Raw genomic sequence first — 19,591 nt, 5'->3', positions numbered from 1 at the left:
TAGGGGGCTTTGACAACTTTAGAATCATGTCTTTATATTGACTGGTACTAAAGTTTCAGTTTATAAAGTATCTTGGTCTGCAAACTTGAAATATGCAATCCATCATGTCTGCCTGGGTGTCTGAAAGTGAAATGAAATTCATGCAACATAGCAAACTCAACTCACAGTGTTATGATTTTCATGTGGCGGTGCTTTCCGTGGTGGAGGTGGGAAATCATAATCTTCTTGGAGTACAATGGTTGGTAGAGATGACGGCACTTGTGGCCTGGGAAGAAGTGGATTATTGTCAATCGTTCTTAATGCTGGAGGTACATCATAGTCATCAGGGACTTGGTGACCTAAAATGATACAGACATGACTTGGTGACCTAAAATAATACAGACATGACTTAGTGACCACCTAAAATGATACAGACATGACTTAAATTAAAATGATACTGATAGGCACTGACAACCCAACAAAATACACACACCTGAAAAAATTGTGACAGAAAGTCACAAAACAGATGGGCTGAGGAAAATGTAACAGACATATATACTAAATCCAAACTTTACTATAGCAATATACTGTGGCTGTTGTTGGTATTTTCATTTACATAACCATTGCTGCTTTGGTCCTCTGAAACAACCAGTTGTAACAAGTTTGTCTATACTATTATTGTAGTGCAAAAACATACTCAGTCTGTTAAAATTTCACCTTCAGAATATGGTAGCTATTCCATAACCATCTACACCATTAAAGCAATGTACCCTCTAGTAACAGACATTTATTGTTTTGTTGTGGTCAAGATTAAACTATAGATTTACTTGAGAAATATCACATATTAGGAGAGACTGAGATAGAGGGAAGTCGTGATAAATTGTGGTTTAAGTACACTTATTGTCCACCCTCACACATCATTGGGTATCCTCACCTTGGTACTGATTAGCACTCAAAGCATTGATGTAAAAAGTTCGACACTTTCTTACAACATATGGAAATTGAGCAAGAAATAAAGTTCTTTCTTGTGCTTTGGTGATTTTGTTTGATCAATTGTCATTTACAGTTAATATTCTATTGCCATATAATGTGGATTCTCCAAGGTTATCTTACCAGATTTAAACTGAATGCCTCCCATAAGGGAATCACTAATTATGCAAATAACTCATTAAACTAAAAAAAAACTATGGTAACAGGTTTTGGTTTTGGACAAGCGTGCTTTCTTAGGTTAATATATGTGCCAAATTATACGGAATTTGAAGATTGCATGATACTGCTTAATTACTGAATATCGCTCATTATTCAAAATACTCATTAAAGGTAAAAGTTGTAGGAACAAACTTCATAGGACAGGTGCGTATTATTATGGTTGATATATGTATCATATTATATGAAATTTGAAGCTTGCATTTTTAAGATACAACCTAGTTACCTAAAATAAATATTTATGCAAATGTTTCATTAAAACTGACTAAGCTTTATCAAATATTTTGTAGGACATATCTGCTTTGTTATGGTTAACGTATGTACTAAATTATATTGAAATTCAAGTATGCAGTCTTAAGATATAGCCTAATTACCGAACATAATTAATTATGCAAATTATTCACTAAATCTTCAAACAAAATCAACAACTTTTATAGGAGATATGCACTCTGTTATGTTTAACGTTATGTACTAAATTGTATTGAAATTGAAGTATGCAGTCTTAAGATATAGCCTAATTACCAAAAATCATTAATTATGCAAATTATTCATTAACACTGTAAGGTACCTCAACTAACTTTATAGGACATACACAATTTGTTATGGTTAATGTATGTACTGAATTGTATTAAAATTGAAGTATGCAGTCGTAAGATATAGCCTAATTACCAAGAATCATTAATTATGCATTGTCAAATTATTCATTAACACTGAAAGGTACATCAACAAACTTGATAGGACATATGTGTTTTCTCATGATTAGCGTATGTACTAAATTATGTTGAATATGAAGGATGCATTCTTAAGATATAGCTTAATTACCAAAAATAATTAATTATGCAAATTATTTGTTAACGCTGTAAGGCACATCACCAAATTTTATATGACAAATGTATGTTGTTATGTTTAACGAATGTACTAACTTATATTGAAATTGAAGTATGCAGTCTTAAAATATTACTTAATTAGTTGATTTCATTAATATGCAAATTTCTCTAATTAAACATTAACAGATCTGGCTCAAAACCTAATCAGGTCTAGCCATTACCCTAAAGATTATATATTCCAAATTTCATTATAATTGAGCCAGATATCATACGTTACTGGCCAAGGGGGAGATTAGTAAAGATACCCATATCATATATTACTGGCCAAGGGGAAGATTAGTAAAGATACCCATATCATATGTTACTGGCCAAGGGGAAGATTAGTAAAGATACCCATATCATATGTTACTGGCCAAGGGGAAGATTAGTAAAGATACCCATATCATATGTTACTGGCCAAGGGGGAGATTAGTAAAGATACCCATATCATATGTTACTGGCCAAGGGGAAGATTAGTAAAGATATCCATATCATATGTTACTGGCCAAGGGGAAGATTAGTAAAGATACCCATATCATATGTTACTGGCCAAGGGGAAGATTAGTAAAGATACCCATATCATATGTTACTGGCCAAGGGGAAGATTAGTAAAGATACCCATATCATATGTTACTGGCCAAGGGGAAGATTAGTAAAGATACCCATATCATATGTTACTGGCCAAGGGGAAGACTAGTAAAGATACCCATATCATATGTTACTGGCCAAGGGGAAGATTAGTAAAGATACCAATATCATATGTTACTGGCCAAGGGGAAGATTAGTAAAGATACCCATATCATATGTTACTGGCCAAGGGGAAGATTAGTAAAGATACCCATATCATATGTTACTGGCCAAGGGGAAGATTAGTAAAGATACCCATATCATATGTTACTGGCCAAGGGGAAGATTAGTAAAGATACCAATATCATATGTTACTGGCCAAGGGGAAGATTAGTAAAGATACCCATGTCATATGTTACTGGCCAAGGGGAAGATTAGTAAAGATACCCATATCATATGTTACTGGCCAAGGGGAAGATTAGTAAAGATACCCATATCATATGTTACTGGCCAAGGGGAAGATTAGTAAAGATACCAATATCATATGTTACTGGCCAAGGGGAAGATTAGTAAAGATACCCATATCATATGTTACTGGCCAAGGGGAAGATTAGTAAAGATACCCATATCATATGTTACTGGCCAAGGGGAAGATTAGTAAAGATACCAATATCATATGTTACTGGCCAAGGGGAAGATTAGTAAAGATACCCATGTCATATGTTACTGGCCAAGGGGAAGATTAGTAAAGATACCCATATCATATGTTACTGGCCAAGGGGAAGATTAGTAAAGATACCCATATCATATGTTACTGGCCAAGGGGAAGATTAGTAAAGATACCAATATCATATGTTACAAATCAAACAAATCTGCATAACTTATCTCATTACTTAACCATTTTTGAAACCAATTCATGAGAGTAACACAAGTAAAGAACTATTTGAAAATCATTTCTACTTCCATAAATTAGAAAAATACATCACTTAATATTGATCAACAGTATACATACAGGACATGCACAGTCATATCTATGTTACCCACACAAATGCAAATAATTAAAGTACACATAAATATGATTTACATATTATTCATGGTCAACCCTGAAAATGTTATGCTAGTATATACATTACCTGGCCATAGAAGGCGCTAGGACCACACAAGTATTTTCACTATCGCAATAGACATGGCATTTTAAGGGTTAAACTTACTTACATTGAAGATTATCATTAATCAAGCATGCAATTTAGTTCACTCAAATAAGGAGAAACACAAAAGTAAAAGATACTGGCCCAGGAATAAAGCGTGCATTACCTAGTGATGTGTTAGTAGAGCGCTGACTACGAGGTGGCGGTGGATTACTATATGCATCAGAGACATGTTCGTAAAGAGGACTAGCAGGTGCTCCTTCATAGATAGGGTTAATCTTATCCCCTTCAAACAGCGGATTAATTCTATCCCCTTCATATATTGGATTAACTTTATTTCCTTCATAAATTGGATTGATAGTCTCTCCTTCCAATGGATCAATAGAAATCGTACCCTGACTGCTACCGTTGGGATTTGCCGTCGTCGCATCCGACAGTTTATCGTAGACAGTGTCTAATGTCACAAGGTCATGCGTTACTTGGCAACCACTTGTTGTGCTCCATTCGGCATCTTCTGGCATTAAATGCGTGTGTCTTGAACCTACAATGATGAGGTGTAGGAAATGTACAATGAAATATTTAAAGTGCCAGAAGCTGTACCAGGTATAGACTATGAAATATTAAAAGCTTCATAAACTGGAATAGACTCACTTTCAATCCCATGGGCTGTACCTGGTATATACTATAGTCTAGATCTACCCATGGTAGAGAGAGATGTTGAGATTCAATGACACAGATCGCACTAGACTAGATATAGATGCACTTTCAGTCCCATGGCTTTGCTGAATTGTCATTCTATTACATCAGTTTGGACAAGTACCTGTATTTATAACTCACTGTATGAGTTCCCAATTCAGGGTATAAATAATTTACCTAGTGAAGTTCAGCTATAGTAACTATCTCAGCCTTCTTCTGTTCTTATAGTGACTAATCCAGCCTTCTGTTGTTATAGTAACTAACTCAGCCTTCTTCTGTTGTTATAGTAACTAACTCAGCTTTCTTCTGTTATAGCAACTAACCCAGCCTTCTGTTGTTATAGTAACTCAGCCTTCTGTTGTTATAGTAACTAACCCAGCATTCTGTTGTTATAGTGACTAACTCAGCCTTCTCCTGTTGTTATAGTAACTAACCCAGCCTTCTGTTGTTATAGTAACTAACCCAGCCTTCTGTTGTTATAGTGACTAACTCAGTCTTCTCCTGTTGTTATAGTAACTAACCCAGCCTTCTGTTGTTATAGTGACTAACTCAGCCTTCTTTTGTTGTTACTGTCTACAATTCAATTTAACCTATGTGTTCACAGAGAATGCATCATCATTTACTAATTATCTGACCATTTCATGTATTTATACACATACACATATAGAAACTGAATTACAGAATATTGTTAAACTCAGAACAACAGTCACTTTGGATATGCTTAAGTAAAATAATAGCATTGCAATAGCCACAGGACAGAGAGTAAGTCTATACCTGGAACTACTTTTTCATGAGTTTATTTATGTATGTTGGTGTAGTTATTGTTGAAGCATGCATTATTATTGTGATGGAAGGTTTAACAGTTGCATTGACTGGTAACATAAAGTGCATTATGTGCAACTAGCTACTATCATTTATTGGTAACATAAAGTGTATTGTGTGCAACTAGCTACTATCAGGAATGCTTACAGACTTTAATAATCTCACTTTCACCTGTCGATGCTGATTGCAACTAACTTCTTCAGTCTACAAATAGTTTTGTGTATTCCTTTCTTAAGAGTAAGAGTCAACACAACTGAAAAGCTTTCTGAGCTTTATAAGTCAAAACAAACCTGAAAATGTTTGTCTTTAACAAATTGTAATGTCATGACAAAGGAAAAACATTAAATTAAGTGGTACTACATACATGTCCATTGTAGTAAGTGGTACTGTACATGTCCACTGTAATAGGTGGTACTATACATGTCCACTGTAATAGGTGGTACTATACATGTCCACTGTAATAGGTGGTACTATGCATGTCCACTGCAGTAAGTGGTGCTATACATGTCCATTGTAATAGGTGGTACTACACATGTCCACTGTAATAGGTGGTACTATACATGTCCACTGTAATAGGTGGTACTATACATGTCCACTGTAATAGGTGGTACTATACATGTCCATTGTAGTAAGTGGTACTGTACATGTCCACTGTAATATGTGGTACTGTACATGTCCACTGTAATAGGTGGTACTATACATGTCCACTGTAATAGGTGGTACTATACATGTCAACTGTAATATGTGGTACTGTACATGTCCACTGTAATAGGTGGTACAATACATGTCCACTGTAATAGGTGGTACTACACATGTCCACTGTAATAGGTGGTACTACACATGTCCACTGTAATAGGTGGTACTATACATGTCCACTGTAATAGGTGGTACTATACATGTCCACTGTAATAGGTGGTACTATACATGTCCACTGTAATAAGTGGTACTATACATGTCCACTGTAATAAGTGGTACTATACATGTCCACGTAATAGGTGGTACTACACATGTCCACTGTAATAGGTGGTACTACACATGTCCACTGTAATAGGTGGTACTACACATGTCCACTGTAATAGGTGGTACTATACATGTCCACTGTAATAGGTGGTACTACACATGTCCACTGTAATAGGTGGTACTATACATGTCCACTGTAATAGGTGGTACTATACATGTCCACTGTAATAGGTGGTACTATACATGTCCACTGTAATAGGTGGTACTATACATGTCCACTGTAATAGGTGGTACTACACATGTCCACTGTAATAGGTGGTACTATACATGTCCACTGTAATAGGTGGTACTATACATGTCCACTGTAATAGGTGGTACTATACATGTCCACTGTAATAGGTGGTACTATACATGTCCACTGTAATAGGTGGTACTATACATGTCCACTGTAATAGGTGGTACTACACATGTCCATTGTAACCAAATTTACTCAATAAGGTAAACAAGTAGGCCTTCAGACCCATTTACAAACCCAAAATTTATAGGATTTTGCAATAACAGAAATGTCAATGTTTAAAGTATCTGAAATTACTGATGGTAACAGTATGGCTCAGAGATGGTTTGATGATTTATCATATTTAACTTACGTTTGCCCCCAAAATGTCCTGTAAAATCAAATTAACTGTCCTGGAGATGTACTATTATAAACTGAGAATTCTACAGCATGGTATTACATTTACCATTGAAGTGGTTTATTTCATTTATTTGTGATGCAAAACTGATTTGTCTATACTTTGATTCAAGGTTATACAGTCTAAGAAAACTAGTGTCTTAAAAACAGTCTCTGTTAACTGGAATGAATTAGGTTCAATGTTTCTTATTAACACTTATAAGAGACATGGTGATGATACATAGAGAAGTACAATAGTTTGTTACCTGTATCTGGAGTTGTGTCTGTGTTTTCCTGACTGTCTCGACTCACAAGATTTCTTGGTGGAAGCTTAGGACTGGGGACATTGACATCTGGCAGTTTTCTCCGTAACAACTGGGGTGAGCTGTGAGGGGAAGGCTGAGGTGATGATGTTGGCGTTGGCCTTCTCGGTGGTGGCAATGGTGGTAAAGGCCCCCTATCTTTGCTGTTACTAGCACCTTTACTTTTTGATACCCCTCCTGCTGCACCTGGTAACTGTAAATTTAACTTCAAAGGCTTAGTCTCTTACTACATATAATTTTATAATTATATATTTCTATCCACACCATAACATAGAGCTACATTAAGCAATGTTCACACTTAGGTTTTAACAGCAGTACAATAATGTGTATGTACCACCCCTCTCATAGTATAAATGTGACTACAACAGTGCCATAATGTGTATGTACCACCCCTCTCATAGTATAAATGTGACTACAGCAGTGCCATAATGTGTTGGTATGTACCACCCCTCTCAAAGTGTAAATGTGACTACAGCAGTGCCATAATGTGTATGTACCACCCCTCTCAAAGTATAAATGTGACTACAGCAGTGCCATAATGTGTTGGTATGTACCACCCCTCTCAAAGTATAAATGTGACTACAACAGTGCCATAATGTGTTGGTATGTACCACCCCTCTCACAGTGTAAATGTGACTACAGCAGTGCCATAAAGTGTTGGTATGTACCACCCCTCTCACAGTGTAAATGTGACTACAGCAGTGCCATAATGTGTTGGTATGTACCACCCCTCTCAAAGTATAAATGTGACTACAACAGTGCCATAATGTGTTGGTATGTACCACCCCTCTCACAGTGTAAATGTGACTACAGCAGTGCCATAATGTGTTGGTATGTACCACCCCTCTCAAAGTATAAATGTGACTACAGCAGTGCCATAATGTGTTGGTATGTACCACCCCTCTCACAGTGTTAATGTGACTACAGCAGTGCCATAATGTGTTGGTATGTACCACCCCTCTTACAGTGTAAATGTGACTACAGCAGTGCCATAATGTGTTGGTATGTACCACCCCTCTCAGAGTATAAATGTGACTACAACAGTGCCATAATGTGTTGGTATGTACCACCCCTCTCAAAGTGTAAATGTGACTACAGCAGTGCCATAATGTGTTGGTATGTACCACCCACCCCTCTCACAGTGTAAATGTGACTACTAGAAAGATTCTCGTGTTTGCTTTGAACTGAGTAATCAGTTGTAGTCACGTTTATGCTGTGAGAGGGATTGCAGATACCTGCTGTGTGTATACAGCATGACAAATTTAAAACACCATATACAACTCAAGTTACCATACTATTAATGTCTTTATTTTGAAATCTGATGCAGTGTTAAAATGAAATGTAAGTCACATGATCACTGGTAAATGTAGTCACATGATCACTGGTAAATGTAGTCACATGATCACTGGTATGACAGTTTTCAAGCAGTGGTAAAAACACCATTTTCAACACTTAGATTTTAGCATTAATTTAAGTTACACATATGTAAAACATTAATGACAATTATGACAGTGCAGCTCTAAGATCACAACTTGCATACATGATGGCACACTGATTGCAATATGACATTATATATGATTTACACTGTAATATGAGGAAATGGATGATAGGAATTATTAGTATTACTACATTGCATGTTAGCAGTTATGTGAATGTTAATATAGCATCATTAATATAGCTATACAAATACAGGCCTTCCTAAAATGACAATTACCCCAAGCACTATTCCTGCCTCTCCCTAAACAACTTTGTGATCGCAAGGAATGATCTGCTTAATAACAGCAAGATATCTTATGGTGTAATGTGACACTTAAGCAAGTTTGTGAGTCTTAAGTGTGATGTACATGAATTGTATACCAACAAATATGTAGTGGACAGACATGATATTGAGTATATGAACGTGAATGTACCTGACAATAAATGAACACATGTACATACATGACAGAACACAATATTGTAAGTTAGTTGGACAACTAACCTTTAGTTGTGATGGCTGTGTTGAAGGACTAGTAGGAGAAGGAGCCCACTGTGAAGGGTCCTAGTGTTAATACATACAATAAATACATTAATTTATTATTTCAGGGTTTGGTCAGTTGGACTACTAGTTAGGGTTTGGTCAGTTGGATTACTAGATAGGGTTTGGTCAGTTGGACTACTAGTTAGGGTTTGGACAGTTGGACTACTAGTTAGGGTTTGGTCAGTTGGATTACTAGATAGGGTTTGGTCAGTTGGATTACTAGTTAGGGTTTGGTCAGTTGGATTACTAGTTAGGGTTTGGTCAGTTGGATTACTAGTTAGGGTTTGGTCAGTTGGACTACTAGTTAGGGTTTGGTCAGTTGGACTACTCATTAGGGTTTGGTCAGTTGGACTACTAGTTAGGGTTTGGACAGTTGGACTACTCATTAGGGTTTGGTCAGTTGGACTACTAGTTAGGGTTTGGTCAGTTGGACTACTAGTTAGGGTTTGGTCAGTTGGACTAGTTAGGGTTTGGTCTGTTGGACTAGTTAGGGTTTGGTCTGTAGGACTAGTTAGGGTTTGGTCAGTTGGACTACTAGTTAGGGTTTGGTCAGTTGGACTACTAGTTAGGGTTTGGTCAGTTGGACTACTAGTTAGGGTTTGGTCAGTTGGACTACTAGTTAGGGTTTGGTCAGTTGGACTACTAGTTAGGGTTTGGTCTGTAGGACTAGTTAGGGTTTGGTCTGTAGGACTAGTTAGGGTTTGGTCTGTAGGACTAGTTAGGGTTTGGTCAGTTGGACTACTAGTTAGGGTTTGGTCAGTTGGACTACTAGTTAGGGTTTGGTCAGTTGGACTACTAGTTAGGGTTTGGTCTGTAGGACTAGTTAGGGTTTGGTCTGTAGGACTAGTTAGGGTTTGGTCTGTAGGACTAGTTAGGGTTTGGTCTGTAGGACTAGTTAGGGTTTGGTCTGTAGGACTAGTTAGGGTTTGGTCAGTTGGACTACAGAGATATGACTGATACTAGTGTATAATGGGCCAAAAGGGATAAGACTACAATGTTTTCACGCAATGAGATAGGATATGGTATATAATATGTATTATATGGTTTGTTATGGTGTAGCCTATAGGGCCTAGGGCTACATGATACAGTTCAACCTATAAGGCTGAAGTTCTGCCTATAGGGCTGTATGTTATGGTTCTGACTATAGGGCAACATCTTACAATTCTGCCTATAGGGCTGTACATTTATGTTATGATTCCACTTGGTAGTACATGTATTATGGCTATATGTTATCGTTTGGCTAACAGAGATTAAACAGGACTACATGCTGCCATAGTTCAACAGTTTTAAGGTTAATACAGTGTCACCTATAATTCAGAATGGCCTTTACAACATGTACCATAGTGTATAGTGCAAGGTACATAATTATGTATATTGTGTGAATGGAGGGGGTCATATGAAGTAGACAGGTATAGGTCGTGAACACAAGTAGCAACAAATTTGAAGACACACGCATACACTCATTTATGTAATACTCTCTCTCACTCACACTCTCACACTCTCACACTCTTTCTCTTTCTCTCTCTCTCTCTCTCTCTCTCTCTCTCTCTCTCTCTCTCTCTCTCTCTCTCTCTCTCTCCCTCCCTCCCTCCCTCCCTCCCTCCCTCCCTCCCTCCCTCCCTCCCTCCCTCCCTCCCTCCCTCCCTCCCTCCCTCCCTCCCTCCCTCCCTCCCTCTCTCTCTGACAATGTTTGACATACAAAGGTATCCTGGAAGAATTCAATAAAGCAATTGAACGATTATTTGTTTGTGTGTGCAGGAAAAATACTTGAATAGTAGTTCAATGCATATTATTGATGTCACACACAAGCCTGGTTGCTCTTGTTCAAAAAAAAAATGAAATTTATACTCGGTTATTTCTCTGTCATGACAATGTGCATCTACATCATGTGTTTTATGCTGCTCAAATTAGGTCACTTTTATTTTTCTACTCATATTTGACTCAGTGTGACTGGCCCCTTAGGTCACTTTTATTTTTCTACTCATATTTGACTCAATGTGACTGGCCCCTTAGGTCACTTGTATTTTTCTACTCATACTTGACTCAATGTGACTGGCCCCTTAGGTCACTTGTATTTTCCTACTCATCGTTGACTCAATGTGACTTCTAACTATAGTACAGGAATTGTACCTTTGAGGTATGTATGGTATAACTGATATGGGTTAATTCTAACTATAGCACAGGAAATGTGGCTTTTCAGGACTTTTCATTCTGAAAACTCACCTCAAAATGGTCATCATCATCAGCATCAAAAAATGTGCTATTCCTATTTTCACCATTCTTACTGTCAGGACTGGGTGATTTTAACACTTTGTGGGGGTTGAAAGGATCTACAACAATTGGTTCTGTGCCTTTGATTTCAGCTCGACAAAATGGACATCCTTGGCCATCAGCATCCTGAAATTGGTGAAAAAATTAGCTATAGCATGATATCGAAATCATAATACATTGTATCTTCAGGTCAATATTACCATTATTGACCTGGGTCAATTACTGACCTAGGTCAATATCAACATCTTATTACCATGAATTACATAAACTAATAACAAGGTCAGTATCAATATTTAATGACCTGGGTCAATGCTAATAAATAATGACCTTGGGACCTCTTTAAACTGGAACATACTACATACAACACACACTGTATATGTCGTATATCTCATTCAATCTCTAAACCATGAGACATTAATAGTTAATGTTATTCTACATTTTGCATTAACATAATGACAGCATGGCACAAGGAAAAATGGAGAAACACATTCCAATAAGTTACAAAAAATATTTCACCAATCATCTTTTAGGGCATTATATCAACCTCACACAAGTCAGGTGACTCTTTGAAACAATGGATTTATACATCATTGGCAGAACTTAAAGCTGACATTGAGGGCAATAATTACTTTGATCACCCTGCTTGTCTTGAAGCTAATAAGATGCAAATTTATGCAGTCAAGAAATGCAGCTGCAGAATAGGCAAGGCAATAAACAACATATTCCCCACTTGTTAGCATTATTGTTTTGGCACTTTTTTAAAAATTAACAAAGCAACATGTTGTGAATCAAAACAAGGAAGTGAAATCATATTAAAATTCCTGACGTAAAACAAAGAACAAATTCCCAAAAGAAGATTTTTTTACCAACCTTATTTTGGTTCATACGGGTCTGAAAACAGAATAGCAATGAAAGCAATGGAATTAGTGGACATAGTGGCAGGAATGAAATGTGCAAGTGAAAAGGAAACACAAAATATGTAGCAGTCTGTGTATAGAATGCAAATCATCAAGCAGTGGCCTATAGAGGGCGAGCTTCAACTTGTGGTCAACTCAAACCATACAACAGTATATTATTCAAGAGTGTTTTGGCAATAGGGATTAAAGTTTGGAGACCTCTGACTTCTATCAAGGTCACACTGCAGAGACAGGAAAGACTATATTGGACATGTCAGGATTATTGTATTTATTAAAAACATATCCTTTTTATAATCAGGGTCACTTCATAAAGATAGAGGGAATTCCTCCGCTGTGTTTTAAGCATTTATGTGAAAGACATCATTTTACACTGCAATAAGCTAACCAAGGCTGTGAGTTAGTTTACTTGCCATGCATCCATATATAAATTGCACAGCAATCAGGAATGTACACTTTTCTATCATTTCAGGTAGGTAAAAACACACAAGCAACCCAAATCTAGTTCTTGCATGGCAAACAACACAACCTATTGTTATGGCAAACAACACAACCTATTGTTATGGCAAACAACACAACCTATTGTTATGGCAAACAACACAACCTATTGTTATGGCAAACAACACAACCTATTGTTATGGCAAACAACACAACCTATTGTTATGGCAAACAACACAACCTATTGTTATGGCAAACAACACAACCTATCATTATATATTTAACCATAACTCTTTTCTTTCACATTTCCTTGTAAATTTTACATGCAATTCACCCACATGACATTACAAACAAAACACCAATATCAAACTAAAGATGCTGTCCGAACAAACAAAACAACCAATGTCATAGTAAGGGGCTATTCTCATATAAGGAACAATCCCTACGTTACTCTAAGGAGGCTATTCAAACACAAGATTTGTAAATTACAGAACCAAAGCATCTAAAGAAGTCAAAACTTTGAAAGTTTCATTTCCAACCAGCTACAAAACAAGACATGTATAAAAAATACAGGATCTTGCAAAAAGGAAACAAACACATACATGTATACAACACTTGGAGATACTAATCCCCTTGTGGGATGGAAGGTGGAGGGTACACACCTTGGAAAGCAATAGGGTGTGTGGCTAGCATGAAAAAATCCCTACCACTTTTTAGACATGAACAACAGTAAATTCCCATCCCTTTTCAGACCTTTGTTACCATTTGATGATTCAAATCTTTGGTATGTACATGTACAACATTTGCAGAATCACTCTTTAGACAAAAACAAATACAAACAGTAAACCCAGTTCCACATCAACAATTGTAAGAGTGGAACCCCTTGGCTGGCACATACCATTATAGCTTTTCAATGGGCATACCACCCCTCACCTCCCCCACTGCCATCCCCACCCTACTACATCCCCTACCCATCCAAAGGGGTAAATCCAATATTTGAGCAACCTCCTTAGCCAGCCTTTATTGCCTAACTTACCTGCCATGCAGTCAGACATGGTGTACACAACAAGTGACCACATGGTTCTAGACGAACATCTTTGTCATTTTCAGCACAAATTTTGCAGAGCTGAAATGTGGTGCCCATTTCACAATATAACTCATACTGTTCATGAGATACCAGAATATGTTCTTCTGAGGGCTTCTGAAGGATACTGGTCAGGTCTGGATTGAGATCATGCCCATCAGGATAGAGATAACTACACAATAAAAAACAAAAGAAAGCATGCATACCATTCTCTGAAATGGGGGCTCTGTTCACTTGTAAGTGTGAGAGTGCAAACATGAGACACAGTCTCATTTCATGATTATGACACCACTGCACTCATTCATTCATTCATTCATACCGACTGGCCGTTCCTCCTTCCCTCTTTATTCTTAATAAACAAATCAATCAATTTTGACTTGACAATATAATTCTTTTTTTCAAATGACCTAAATCTAGACTCGGATACGGCATGTCACTCTGCACTCACTGACCTGCTCTATACGATAATTAATTTGGAATCCTTCAAAGTAGTGAAAATACTTACATCATTACAACCCATAAAACAAAATTATATTATCAGTCATTACAAATTTTACAGTTGATTACTGGGTGTCCTTTCCTGGAAATCTAAGTCATTAATTATTAAATTATTAGTCATTAAATAATATAATGCTGAAAGGAACTATTTGTTTAAAGTGTCATTTCTTGGAAATCTAAGTCATTAATTATTTAAGTATTACAGTCAATAAATAATATAATGCTGAAAGGAACTATTTGTTTAAAGTGTCATTTCATGGAAATCTAAGTCATTAATTATTAAATTATTAGTCATTAAATAATATAATGCTGAAAGGAACTATTTGTTTAAAGTGTCATTTCTTGGAAATCTAAGTCATTAATTATTAAAGTATTACAGTCATTAAATAATATAATGCTGAAAGGAACTATTTGTTTAAAGTGTCATTTCTTGGAAATCTAAGTCATTAATTATTTAAGTATTACAGTCAATAAAATTATGTATTTATGATCCAGATCCAATAATAAAATGTTATTACAATTCTGTGGGTGTGTGGATGTGCACAGTGGGGCTAGAATTAGTACTTATAAATAGGCCCATTGTCCAAAAATACAAAAATAGAACACTGCAAGCATTTACGCCAACACTCCAAACATACCACACCAACAATCATACATCGCTGCATTCTCTCATAATTTCTTGTCATACTTACAACTGTTCTCTGTTGCCATCACACTCCAAACATACCACACCAACAATCATGCATCACTGCATTCTCTCATAATTTCTTGTCATACTTACAACTGTTCTCTGTTGCCATCAATTAGAGCTTGACAGAGTGACTTGTTTTGTGGTATGGTTTGTAATATATTGCCATCAGTTGTCACATAACCAATAGCCCACTGTCCAAGTCTAGTGCAACTCAGTCGGAAAATGTAACTACAAACAAAACAAACAGGAGTCAATGAACTCCAATGTACTTTTCACTTGTTACCACTATCAACAATGTAATGTACATCCAAGTGCATGTAGTTTATAACTTAAGGTAGTAGTCTGTTAGACCATTGGAAATCAACAGGAAATTGTAACTGAAACAGTTCACTTGACTAAATCTGACTAACAGCAGTCCAGGACACATATACTACCTGGCACAGCCCTGTAATTTTAACAGAAGACATAACTGTACATGTACAATGTTCTATACTATAAGTACCTAGTTTAGGTTAGCTTAGGTAGTATGTGATGGGTGTACAATGTTCTATACTAGAAGTACCTAGTTTAGGTTAGCTTAGGTAGTAAAGTGGTGGGTGTACAATGTTCTATACTAGATGTACCTAGTTTAGGTTAGCTTAGGTAGTAAGTGGTGGGTGTACAATGTTCTATACTAGATGTACCTAGTTTAGGTTAGCTTAGGTAGTAAGTGGTTAGTGTACAATGTTCTATACTAGAAGTACCTACCGGTACTTTAGGTTAGCTTAGGTAGTAAGTGGTTGGTGTACAATGTTCTATACTAGAAGTACCTAGTTTAGATTAGCTTAGGTAGTAAGTGGTGGGTGTACAATGTTCTATACTAGAAGTACCTAGTTTAGATTAGCTTAGGTAGTAAGTGATGGGTGTACAATGTTCTATACTAGAAGTACCTAGTTTAGATTAGCTTAGGTAGTATGTGATGGGTGTACAATGTTCTATACTAAATGTACCTAGTTTAGGTTAGCTTAGGTAGTATGTGATGGGTGTACAATGTTCTATACTAGAAGTACCTAGTTTAGATTAGCTAAGGTAGTAAGTGGTGGGTGTACAATGTTCTATACTAGAAGTACTTAGTTTAGGTTAGCTTAGGTAGTAAGTGGTGGGTGTACAATGTTCTATACTATAAGTACTTAGTTTAGGTTAGCTTAGGTAGTAAGTGGTGGGTGTACAATGTTCTATACTAGAAGTACCTAGTTTAGATTAGCTTAGGTAGTAAGTGGTTGGTGTACAATGTTCTATACTATAAGTACCTAGTTTAGGTTAGCTTAGGTAGTAAGTGATGGGTGTACAATGTTCTATACTAGAAGTACCTAGTTTAGGTTAGCTTAGGTAGTAAGTGGTTAGTGTACAATGTTCTATACTAGAAGTACCTAGTTTAGTTTAGGTTAGCTTAGGTAGTAAGTGATGGGTGTACAATGTTCTATACTAGATGTACCTAGTTTAGGTTAGCTTAGGTAGTAAGTGGTTAGTGTACAATGTTCTATACTAGAAGTACCTACCGGTACTTTAGGTTAGCTTAGGTAGTAAGTGGTTGGTGTACAATGTTCTATACTAGATGTACCTAGTTTAGGTTAGCTTAGGTAGTAAGTGGTTGGTGTACAATGTTCTATACTATAAGTACCTAGTTTAGGTTAGCTTAGGTAGTAAGTGGTTGGTGTACAATGTTCTATACTAGAAGTACCTATTTTAGATTAGCTTAGGTAGTAAGTGATGGGTGTACAATGTTCTATACTAGAAGTACCTAGTTTAGATTAGCTAAGGTAGTAAGTGGTGGGTGTACAATGTTCTATACTAGAAGTACCTAGTTTAGGTTAGCTTAGGTAGTATGTGGTGGGTGTACAATGTTCTATACTATAAGTGCCTAGTTTAGGTTAGCTTAGGTAGTAAGTGGTGGGTGTACAATGTTCTATACTAGAAGTACCTAGTTTAGTTTAGGTTAGCTTAGGTAGTAAGTGGTGGGTGTACAATGTTCTATACTAGAAGTACCTAGTTTAGGTTAGCTTAGGTAGTAAGTGATGGGTGTACAATGTTCTATACTAGAAGTACCTAGTTTAGGTTAGCTTAGGTAGTATGTGATGGGTGTACAATGTTCTATACTAAATGTACCTAGTTTAGGTTAGCTTAGGTAGTATGTGATGGGTGTACAATGTTCTATACTAGAAGTACCTAGTTTAGATTAGCTAAGGTAGTAAGTGGTGGGTGTACAATGTTCTATACTATAAGTACTTAGTTTAGGTTAGCTTAGGTAGTAAGTGGTGGGTGTACAATGTTCTATACTAGAAGTACCTAGTTTAGATTAGCTTAGGTAGTAAGTGGTTGGTGTACAATGTTCTATACTATAAGTACCTAGTTTAGGTTAGCTTAGGTAGTAAGTGGTGGGTGTACAATGTTCTATACTAGAAGTACCTACCAGTAGTTTAGGTTAGGTTAGGTAGTAAGTGATGGGTGTACAATGTTCTATACTAGATGTACCTAGTTTAGGTTAGCTTAGGTAGTAAGTGGTTAGTGTACAATGTTCTATACTAGAAGTACCTACCGGTACTTTAGGTTAGCTTAGGTAGTAAGTGGTTGGTGTACAATGTTCTATACTAGATGTACCTAGTTTAGGTTAGCTTAGGTAGTAAGTGGTTGGTGTACAATGTTCTATACTAGATGTACCTAGTTTAGGTTAGCTTAGGTAGTAAGTGGTTGGTGTACAATGTTCTATACTATAAGTACCTAGTTTAGGTTAGCTTAGGTAGTAAGTGGTTGGTGTACAATGTTCTATACTAGAAGTACCTAGTTTAGATTAGCTTAGGTAGTAAGTGGTGGGTGTACAATGTTCTATACTATAAGTACCTAGTTTAGGTTAGCTTAGGTAGTAAGTGGTGGGTGTACAATGTTCTATACTAGAAGTACCTAGTTTAGATTAGCTTAGGTAGTAAGTGGTTGGTGTACAATGTTCTATACTAGAAGTACCTATTTTAGATTAGCTTAGGTAGTAAGTGATGGGTGTACAATGTTCTATACTAGAAGTACCTAGTTTAGATTAGCTAAGGTAGTAAGTGGTGGGTGTACAATGTTCTATACTAGAAGTACCTAGTTTAGGTTAGCTTAGGTAGTATGTGGTGGGTGTACAATGTTCTATACTATAAGTGCCTAGTTTAGGTTAGCTTAGGTAGTAAGTGGTGGGTGTACAATGTTCTATACTAGAAGTACCTAGTTTAGTTTAGGTTAGCTTAGGTAGTAAGTGATGGGTGTACAATGTTCTATACTAGAAGTACCTAGTTTAGGTTAGCTTAGGTAGTAAGTGATGGGTGTACAATGTTCTATACTAGAAGTACCTAGTTTAGGTTAGCTTAGGTAGTATGTGGTGGGTGTACAATGTTCTATACTATAAGTACCTAGTTTAGGTTAGCTTAGGTAGTATGTGGTGGGTGTACAATGTTCTATACTAGAAGTACCTACCAGTAGTTTAGGTTAGCTTAGGTAGTATGTGGTGGGTGTACAATGTTCTATATTATAAGTACCTACCAGTAGTTTAGGTTAGCTTACATGTAGGTAGTAAGTGATGGGTAAATATGTATTTGATGCAAACATGTATATTTTTGTACATCAGTGGAAGGGTATAGAACCAAACAGATAGTTTTATTTGCCATATCATTGTTATTAAATGTTTGTGATAAAATTTACAGAATCCTTTCTTGTACAATAATCATTTAAAACATTTTATCTACCATACAGGATCAGTACCTAGCAAACAATAAATTAATTCCCTCTGTCAGTACAGTTTGTATATCAAACTCAAAATACTTCTTCATTACCAAAGTAGGAAACATAGCCATGAGGAAGTTATGAAACTGACCTTTCTGTAGCCATACCTATGAATTCTTTTGTTTCTTATTTTCCTTTCTTCACTTTTAATGTAAGAAACCAGGAAAAAACAAAATCACTAGTCCAGAGCACATAGACTACTAAACATCGTATCTAGACTACCAATTATCAGTAGTCCAGGGAACGTAGACTACTAAACATTGTAACTAGACTACCAAATTAGCAGTAGTCCAGGACACATAGACTACTAAACATTGTATCTAGACTACCACATTAGCAGTAGTCCAGGACACAGACTACTAAACATTGTATGTAGACTACCAAATTAGCAGTAGTCTAGGTCACATAGACTACTAAACATTGTATCTAGACTATCAAATTAGCAGTAGTCTAGGTCACATAGACTATTAAACATTGTATCTAGACTACCAAATTAGCAGTAGTCCAGGACACATAGACTACTAAACATTGTATCTAGACTATCAAATTAGCAGTAGTCCAGGACACATAGACTACTAAACATTGTATCTAGACTATCAAATTAGCAGTAGTCCAGGACACATAGACTACTAAACATTGTATCTAGACT

At 36.4% G+C, this 19,591-nt stretch overlaps 1 protein-coding gene across 1 annotated transcript in view; it reads right to left on the bottom strand.

Annotated features, from left to right (window-relative positions):
* Nucleotides 1-19,591, bottom strand: part of LOC144439657 (E3 ubiquitin-protein ligase CBL-like) — a 45,038-nt gene that overhangs the window by 2,542 nt on the left and 22,905 nt on the right. The window contains exons 3-9 of the mRNA XM_078128895.1: nucleotides 15,241-15,378; nucleotides 13,914-14,133; nucleotides 11,478-11,651; nucleotides 9,216-9,275; nucleotides 7,181-7,430; nucleotides 3,933-4,307; nucleotides 166-338 (exon numbers count right to left, since the gene is read on the bottom strand). Of these exons, the coding sequence (XP_077985021.1) occupies nucleotides 166-338; nucleotides 3,933-4,307; nucleotides 7,181-7,430; nucleotides 9,216-9,275; nucleotides 11,478-11,651; nucleotides 13,914-14,133; nucleotides 15,241-15,378 (1,390 nt within the window). The remainder of the gene's footprint in view (nucleotides 1-165; nucleotides 339-3,932; nucleotides 4,308-7,180; nucleotides 7,431-9,215; nucleotides 9,276-11,477; nucleotides 11,652-13,913; nucleotides 14,134-15,240; nucleotides 15,379-19,591) is intronic.

Source organism: Glandiceps talaboti, chromosome 9 (genome assembly GCF_964340395.1).
Source record: "Glandiceps talaboti chromosome 9, keGlaTala1.1, whole genome shotgun sequence".
Classification (NCBI taxonomy): Eukaryota; Metazoa; Hemichordata; class Enteropneusta; family Spengelidae; genus Glandiceps; species Glandiceps talaboti.
This window is presented reverse-complemented; position numbering and strand designations above follow the sequence as displayed.